This window comes from Ostrinia furnacalis, unplaced genomic scaffold (assembly GCF_004193835.3).
Source record: "Ostrinia furnacalis isolate ACB-3 unplaced genomic scaffold, ASM419383v2 OfSCF1453, whole genome shotgun sequence".
NCBI classification, from domain to species: Eukaryota; Metazoa; Arthropoda; class Insecta; order Lepidoptera; family Crambidae; genus Ostrinia; species Ostrinia furnacalis.
Window position 1 is genome coordinate 129,098 of NW_021131692.1, and position 9,593 is coordinate 138,690.

The window sequence follows — 9,593 nt, forward strand, 5'->3', positions numbered from 1 at the left end:
TTAATTGGTCACACATTCAATAAAAAGGAAGAACGACTCTGCCGTATTGTCATTCGAAATCTACATCACACAACACCTATAAGCGAGATAAAGGAAGAAATTGAAAAAAGTGGGAACACTGTGGTTGGGGAAATTATTAATTCCAGATATGGTCCAGAGAAAAAACCCACCTCAACATTCTTTGTAAATCTCCTGCCTAGCCCGAATAATAATGTGATGATGTGTCAGGCGCAATTTAGACGTCAACATTTCAATTGAATTTTTTCATTAAAAAAATCTTTTTAATATTTTTATCAGTCCCAGCAGTGGTTTGGTACTACTTTAATGTGATTTATTTATTTAAATTTGTGCAATACAACATTGAACATTATGGAGGAAGTCGATTCAATAATTCTCCATTTTCTTCGTCAGTTAAACATGTAAGTTAGTTATTTTTAATATTCTGGAACAAATACGCCATAATATCCATATTAATTTATTTGATAATACCAGTGGCTAGTACAAGCTTTATAGAAATAAGTACCTATCTGCTTTAACCTTCCAGAAATATTGGGGAAGAAAACAAAAGTATATGTGAACTTCCTGTTGAAATTATAATTGAATCTGCTTCAAGATGTTTAAGTGAAATAAATCATAACTTAAAAATACCAACGAAATTACCATCTGGTATATCACACAGGATAGAAGTTGCATCGCAAATTGCATCCATTTGCAAGGTAATGTATTATTAGTGACTCACCAAGACCTTTGAATCATCTGCACAGAATATATTTTCAATGAATACAAAACATATTTTCCAACTTCTAGGACTTAGGATACAAAAATGAGGTTGGGTATCAGACATTCTTGTACTCCAATGAAGCTGATTTAAGGCAAGTGTTTATGTTCCTAATAGAAAGATTACCCAATGAAGGCACACAGACTTCAACCAGAACTGCATCCACTAACAAGAAACAATTATTTTTACAAGAAATCAGTAATAAAATTAATGAAGAGCTAAATACTATTTGGATACCACCATGTTGTAATGTTAATACTCAAAAATCTATTGGAGACTCCATAGCTTGCAATAATACCTCAGGTATGTTTTATGTTTAATTTTGTTTATATCATAGAATATTTAACTATTGTCTGATAAATCACCTAATTTATTTATAATTTATTTTTTTATTTAGACCAACAAATTAAAAAATATGGTGATATAGAGGTCAATGAAGAACATTTAATGAAAAGTCTTTTTAAAATTAAAGAAAAGTATTTGAACACTGAAACCAAATGTGAACTACGGGAAACTGATCCTGACCCTTCAAAAGAAGCCAATGTCGAAGATTATGAAATACATAAAAGCCTCAAAGAACTTCAGGAAGAAGTTATTGTTTTACGTCAAAAACTAGACACTTTGGAAAGTGATCGAAATGTTATGGATGTTGAATATTCACAGGTTAGTTAAATTTTTGTATCATATTTCATATTGATCATTTAACCCTTTACCTACGGGCCCTTGGAAACCAAAATCGCCTCTCAATACGGGGTATTTTAACCTATAAATTTGTTTGCTCCACTTTACATCAAAATATTTTAAAAAGTATGAGACTAACGGTATTGAAATTTGGAATATTCTATTCTGCAACTAATGTAATTTCATAATTACAAGCGCATTTTACACTTAATTTGCAATTTTATTGTATTTTTGTCGTAAACCGTGATTTAGTATTGGCTTTGCCAAAATAACAATAGATGCCACCCGTATTAAGAAGTGACTTTTGACTTGGCAACTATAGGTGCCTCCCGTAGGTAAGAGGTTAAAGTTTTAAGGTGAATTATCGGAGGCGCACACAAGTAGCAAGGAGAGGTTTTAGCATTAACCCTGTGATTGGCCCTAAATTCCTTAACTTAAAAATGGATTGATTCAATTTATCATACATAAGAGAATATTAAAGCAAATCATCTATTTGTATTTACTTTAATACACTGTACATAACACATCTGTCCCATTCAATGATACCTAAATCATCTTACAGGTTCAAAAATCATGTGAGAAAGTTGAAACTGAAATGAAAAATGTGCAAAATATTTTAGAAAGTATTGGAATCAATGATATTGAAAATACTGATTCTGTTAATAATGTTATAGAGAAAGTTCAAAATAATATTTGTAGTCTGCATAAGAAGAGTGAAGAACTTACTTCAAAGAATTTATCTCTGAAGGTTGATATAGACAAAATTAATAAGAGTATGACTACATCAGAGGTAAGAGACTTGCTTTGTAATTGAAATAATTTAAATAGTTACTTTAAGTTTGTTTTTTTTTAATATCTAGTCCTTCCTTTTTTGCATAAAAAGCAAATCAATGCCCACTTTCATTTAATAGTTTGGGTAGATAAATTGCCAGGCTGAAATCAAAATCAAAAATATTTTATTTAGTCTAGACCAATATTATGGCACTTATGAATACAATGCCTATCACATAATTTGCTGTAGCTAATAATTTCTGGAACAACAGGAAACTAATTCAAATGTATTATTCAATCATTTTCAGTCAGAGAGAACTAAATGCAAGAAAGTGTTGTTGAATCTAAAGGAAGAAGCAAAAGCTATTAAAGATGAATATCAACACAATGAAGAGATAAGAAATCAGTTAAAGAAAAGCTATGAAAAATGCAAAGGAGGAAACAAAAGGTAAAAAACATACCTATTAGCATCAAAGGAGTCACATCCTACTAATATTATAAATGCGAAAGTTTGTATGGATGTCTGAATGTTTGTTGCTCTTTCACGCAAAAACTACTGAACGGATTTTGATGAAAATTTACAGTATTATTGTTTATAACCCAGAATAACATAATAATATAGGCTTTAATTTTTTATGACAATCTCTGACAAACAAAATTTCACGCGGGTGAAGCCGCGAGCAAAAGCTAGTATTACATAATTGAGCTACAATATTATTTGGTTTCTTATATTGTATTATCGCGCTTATATCAGTAATTAGTCTTTTGATTACCTTTTCAGGTCCATATATACAAAGAGAATATTAGAAATAATTAGTAATGTTGATAAACAAAACATGGAAATAAAAAAGATTCTCGAAGATACCAGGCAACTTCAAAAAGAAATCAATTCACTTGAAGGTCAATTGGATAGATGTTTCTCTATCGCAGATGAAACATTGTTCAGGGTGAGAACATTATTTTGTTATGTACTTATGTATAATAAGGCAGCTAAAGAAATTAAATACATCTACCACCAAACTGTAACCATAGAAGATCCCAAGAAGAAAAATTCAGTCGTACAGTGCCAACGGTGCCAGCAATATGGGCACACAAAAAATTATTGCATGAGACCCTTTCGTTGCGTGAAATGCGCACAAGCACATAAAACCTCAGACTGTCCAAAGCGCGATAGAAATACACCAGCCCAATGTGCTCTGTGCCAAGGCTCACACCCGGCAAACTATAAAGGATGTGAGGTGTACAAAGAAATACTTGCCAGAAAAATCAACAAATATGGCCTTCGAAGAGTTGATAGACGTACTACTGCAAAGGATAACACGATTCGAGACACAACTTCTCGAAGTAATATTGCCCATCAACATTCCTCCACTGGTAAAGGAAACGAACCACTCACATACGCCAAAGTCACTAGAAACGAGCCAGACAAAGTAACCACAGAAAATTCTATACTTAACATTAACCAAAATCAATCAGTGTTGGAAACTCTCCTCACCAAACAAAACGAGAAATTCGACTTAATCTTACAACAAATGAGTGCTCTTATGAGCCTCATGACTACGCTCATAACCAAACTACAAGGTTAGCAGGCCTTGGGCTAAGACTGGCGACTTGGAACATAAATGGACTCTCACCCAATAAAGATGAGCTCGAGGTGCTAATGGCTGAGCACAAACTAGACATAGTCCTAATATCAGAGGCACATTGCACGGACAAGACCAGTGTCAAAATCAAGGGGTTTCAGACATATATTACAAACCACCCAGACGGCACAGGCCATGCAGGATCAGCTATAATTATTAGAGACAAAATAAAGCACTACCTAATGCCTGAATATAAAACCGAGCAAATACAGGCCACTACAGTTGCGATACAGGACAGATGTGGATACTTCAATGTCTCATCTGTATATTGTCCACCAAAACATCGAATAGACTCAGATCTGTTCTCTCACTTCTTCTCAAGTCTAGGCAATCGTTTCATAGCAGGAGGCGATTGGAACTCCAAACACATCTATTGGGGCTCAAGACTCATAACAACGAGGGGAAGACAGCTAAAGCTGAGCATCGATAAAAACCACTTAAGTATAGTGGCCCCATCGGAACCTACCAACTGGCCAGCTGATCACAATCGAATCCCGGACATACTCGACTTCTTTCTTACAAAAGGACTCTCCAAACAGTATATGAAGATCGAGTCATGTGCTGATGGGTCATCTGATCACAACCCAGTCTTACTTACTATCAGCTCAACTATAATTGAAGTCGAGAGACCCCCATTGTTATACAACCGGCACTCTGATTGGAGCTCCTTCAGGGATTACATTGAGGAAAACCTAAACCTAAACATCAGACTCAAAGAAGCGGAAGAGATTGAAACAGCAGTAGTGCAATTTACCAATCTCATACAAGTTGCCGCGTGGAGATGCACACCCACTGCTGAACATAGAAACCCGCCCACAAACGTACCACTGGAAATAAAGACCATGATCCAGGAGAAACGCAGACTACGCAGAGTTTGGCAGCAGAGCCGTCATCCGCAAGACAAAGCCGTCCTTAATAAAGCAATAGCAGAATTGAAGGAAACTATAAAGAATGTTAATGACTTAACAATGCAAGCGAAATTGGAGTCTTTATCAGCTACTAAAGCCACCAATTACTCGCTCTGGAAAATTACCCGCTCTTGTGACAGACCTAACGTACCAAGGACCCCAATAAAAAGGGAAAACGACTGGGCCAGAACAAACCAAGACAAAGCAGACTTGTTTGCGGACCATCTAAAAAGTGTCTTCAAACCAAACGCAACACTAGACGACTCACCGGAACAATTCGCTGACCACATCCTAGAGCAAGACTTCCAAATGGACCTTCCCCCTAGACCTGTTTCCCCCGCGGAAGTCATAAAAACCATTAAACGCCTGGATAGTAAAAAAGCACCTGGCTACGACCTTATAACTAAAGAGGTATTGCTGGAACTGCCGAGAAAGGCTATTGTCTTCATCACCATCATCTTCAACGCTATGCTACGAATAGGGTACTTTCCGGGTGCGTGGAAGGTCTCGGAAATCATCATGATATACAAGCCTGGCAAAGTGATAACCGAAAAAACATCATATCGACCAATCAGTCTGTTGCCTACTCTGTCGAAGGTAATGGAGAAGATAATACTTCGCAGAATTATGCCAAGCCTCTTGGAGCGCAAAGTGATACCAGATCACCAATTCGGCTTCAGAGAACGCCATGGCACAGTAGAACAAGCCCACAGAGTATGTGACGCCATAAGAAAGTCCCTAGAACACAAAGAATACTGCTCTTCAGCGTTCTTGGATATCCAGCAGGCATTTGACAAGGTCTGGCATAAAGGTCTACTATGTAAGATCAAGCAGAATATTTCTCACTCATACTTTCCCATATTTAAATCTTACCTCGAAGATCGCNGAGAATCTTTTTTTAAATAAATAAATGGTATACGATTTTTAAAACCCTGGAGTTTGCAATTAAATAGATTTTAATATGACTGGAACAGTGGAAATATTCCATTCCCGATACTTTTAGTGCAGCCCTCGTAATAAATAGTTCTTACAAATCGTCATTCACCACTGCTGAAGATAGGCCTCCCCAATGATTTCCACAATGGCCGATGGTGGCAGCCTGCATCCAGTGCCTTCCCGCTACCTTTATGAGGTCGTCGGTCCACCTTGTGGGTGGAAGTCCTACGTTGCGCTTTCCGGTACGTGGCCTCCATTCAGAACCATGCTGCCCCATCGCCAAAAAACATTAATTATACTTTGATGTGTTGTGGTTTTACATAAAGTCTCATATTTAAAATAACCTGATTTTTAAAACCTCAGAAAATGTATAAATAATGATACTTTAGATCAAAAAACTGCAAATGCAATAAGTGATGTTAATGAACGACAGCATCATCAAAATAAACACAGTGGCATCTTAAGACGGTGTAATAGAGGTTATTTTGCAACAAAACTGTATAGCCTGACTGAACATGCGATCAGACTCCCATATTAAATTTGATGTTAAAAAATAACTTCATTCCAGCACGATGATCAATTTACACGGCAATTAGCATAGTTCTAGCAACGTTTAAATCATAATGAACACATAATGTAGCGCATGCGAAAGAATACAGTTAAAATAAGAACGCTAGTTTACATACTAAAACCCTCTGAGAGCCAAAACTGCAAACATCGTAGTATTTTATGCAGTTAAGAGTTATTTTAACAAAATAGGACTCTATCTATAATTCACGTTATTTATTATTATACGAGACTCATAATTTAAGTATTTAAAAATATCTTTAAATCCTATTTTAATGTAAAATCCTAATTTTATGCATGTTACATACCTACCTACACTACATAAAAGCTTAATAAATTGTTAGTGAGAAACCAAATCCACGTTAAAATTCGTTAATATTGTTCACCTATTCTAAGCTAAGTTATAACTTCGGTTGCATAGGTGTTTTTCATGGTTTTTTGCAAATCATACTTAAAAACACCATGGGAAATTACAGTAGCTATGCGAGCTAAGCTTACTATGCAATAGCTCTTGGTATGCAACTAGACTGAAGCATTTACAGCAGCATAGTAGCAATTTTGTACCTCCATTGTGTAGTGAGCTGGTGTACCTCATTGTACTATGTCCCGCCAACTTGCCACTACTCCATTTTCATGCAGAACAACAATTTGCATAATTTATCTCGCTGGTATTTTGCATAAATTTGGAACTTTACCCCATTGTTTCTTCTATTCCGACCGGGTGGGAATCTGTTGCTATTCGAACGTTTTTGGTCCTACAATACGATTGCAGGGTACAAATTGGGCTTGGAGGTAGAGTTGGAATGTCAGTAAAAAGTATATTCAGCTCAGTTTATACATATAAAAAAGTTAGATCGCATATTTTATGTGAAAGAGGGTGACGCCACCTCTGAGTTCCAAGAGATTGACGCCGGGGTGCCACAAGGTTCTGTTCTCGGCCCCATGCTCTACACGCTGTTCACAGCGGACTTACCGCTGACGCCGGGGATAACTACAGCTACTTTTGCAGACGACACCGCTATATTAGCAAGTAATAAAGATCCAGAACTGGCATCAGAGAACTTACAGAAAAGCCTCAACAATGTAAACGAATGGCTCCAAAAATGGAAAATCAAGGCTAGTGCTGCTAAGTCAGTGCAGGTGACATTCGCCCTAAAAAGAGGAGACTGTCCACCTGTAAAGTTGGGCCAATGTACTCTACCCCACAGTGACCATGTTAGATATCTTGGCTTACACATTGATCGTAGACTAACCTGGAGGCACCACATCAAATGTAAGAAGCAGGAGCTTCAGCTGAAGTACAACAGCCTATACTGGATGCTAGGAAGGAACTCGCGACTCTCCTTGGACAACAAACTCCTAATATACAAAGTTATCCTTAAGCCCATATGGACTTATGGTTTGCAACTATGGGGCAGCGCAAGCGATTCTAACATAAGTATACTCCAGCGCCAACAAAACAAGATCTTGAGAACAATTGCACAAGTACCATGGTACATTACCAACAACGAAATCCACGAGCACCTTGAAATGAAAACAATAAAGGAGGAAATTCGGAGTATGGCAATTAAGTACAAAGAGCGGTTAATCCATCATCCTAACGAACTTGCTCGCCAACTTACCATGGACCAGTATGTGAGACGACTGAAACGTCATCATATCCTGGAGCTAGAGGATCGCCAGTAGATCTGGGCAGCAGATGAGTTGATGCTTCCAATGGGAAGCCACTCCGCATGACAGCATCAAGGAACAGATTTGCTCATAGTCTTGGGACTGATTGCAAATGATCACAGAGAAAAAAAAAAAAAAAAAATGTACTTATGTAAAAATATTTGAATTTAGTAACTGTGAAGCAGCCCGAGACGATCAATTGCGATTGTCAATGTATTTACGTTCCAATTGACGGAAACGATTGTCAATTGCTCAGCGAAACGATCAATATTAGCTTCAATGACCCTGTCAATTGGGCTTCAATTAAAATTATCATCAATTTGCTTCAATTACGTAAATTCAATTGACAATCGCTTCAATGCCTTTTGTAAACGATCAATGTCAATTGACAATCGCGATTGATCGTCTCGGGGCCACTTAAGCATTTAGACTTGCTACTACACTTTTATGTTACTTTACTTTCTTTTTATTTATTTATTCAGTTATTTTATCAATCAATGGTGTTGTTACATCTGGGTCTGGTTTGGGTGGGTGCGACATCGCGCCGTTTTGGTTTGCATGCTAGTTATTAATCGTTAGAAATGAAAAAACGAAATTAAGATTGATGGGCAGCGCGCCGGCTAAAATAAATTCGAGTAAAGCCGAGAAAATATTGAAATAGTTTGATTTAATGCAATCATGGGCGTATAGATACGCCAATGAATGCAATTTCGAGTGCGAACCCCACATCCGCCAATGTGACTAACTAGTTAATCATTTCTATTTTTCAGGATGCGAAAAAAGATGACCAAGCAAAGAAAGCATACAAACTGTTAGCCTTATTACATTCCGAATGTAGTACAATTGTATCGCTAGTTAACGACACTGGTACAATTGCACGGGAAATAGTGGATTTGGAAGATAATATTAAAACAGAAAAGGCCAAGAAAGCTGAAGACACCCTAAAGAAAATTCACCTTGATCTGACAAAAATGCAACAGGAGTCTGTTTTAACTTAAATATATCCAATTAGACATTTAAACATTTGTGTATATTTCTTTATGTATCATACAGGGTGTCCCGTAAAGAGCGTGCCCAACTTATGGAAATGATAATGGATGAGTGATGACCATCTAAACATTTTTTTTAAGTACCATCACCATGGGCGTAGCCACGGTGGGGCAGGGTGGGGCACAGCGACAAAGCCCCATCGCCAGCTAAAACGCAACGGACTACTCTAACAGGAGACCGGCTCTGGCCGCGTGAGGAGAAATGTCCCACGAACGACGGCCATAGCCGCAACGATGAATGAGGAGGCCGCCCAGCATGATCCACCTCGCGACTTTATCTGGTCGATGCACTCGGCCAGACAGCAGGTAGATCTAGCCCAACTGGGCATAATGGATAACCTCCGTTTCAAGCCAAGCCAGTCCTCGGCGAAGCTTTTCGTCCTGTTTGTCTCGAACGTCGAGGAGCAAGCGGATAAGTAACTGGCGACCGCTCTACGGAAGATGCCGGAGTTCAATCGCGACGTGGTCAGCATGAGGCGGCCAATTAAGTCCGAGGACCTCCGCCTCTCGGGTCTCGATGACCACCGGGGCGTTGTAGGTCTCTGCAGCAATCGCGGCCAAGACAAACTGTCCTCTCGGCAATTCAGTG

General features: G+C 37.9%; 1 protein-coding gene across 1 annotated transcript; it reads left to right on the forward strand.

Moving 5' to 3' along the window:
- The first annotated feature begins 220 nt into the window (after window positions 1-220).
- LOC114352798 (coiled-coil domain-containing protein 22) lies at window positions 221-8,976 on the forward strand. Its single transcript, XM_028304537.1, has 8 exons — window positions 221-419; window positions 545-716; window positions 808-1,081; window positions 1,176-1,441; window positions 2,022-2,249; window positions 2,539-2,678; window positions 3,012-3,177; window positions 8,726-8,976. Exons 1-8 carry the CDS (start codon window positions 370-372, stop codon window positions 8,951-8,953), a joined length of 1,524 nt encoding a protein of 507 aa, XP_028160338.1. The 5' UTR covers window positions 221-369; the 3' UTR covers window positions 8,954-8,976.
- Window positions 8,977-9,593: the final 617 nt, after the last annotated feature.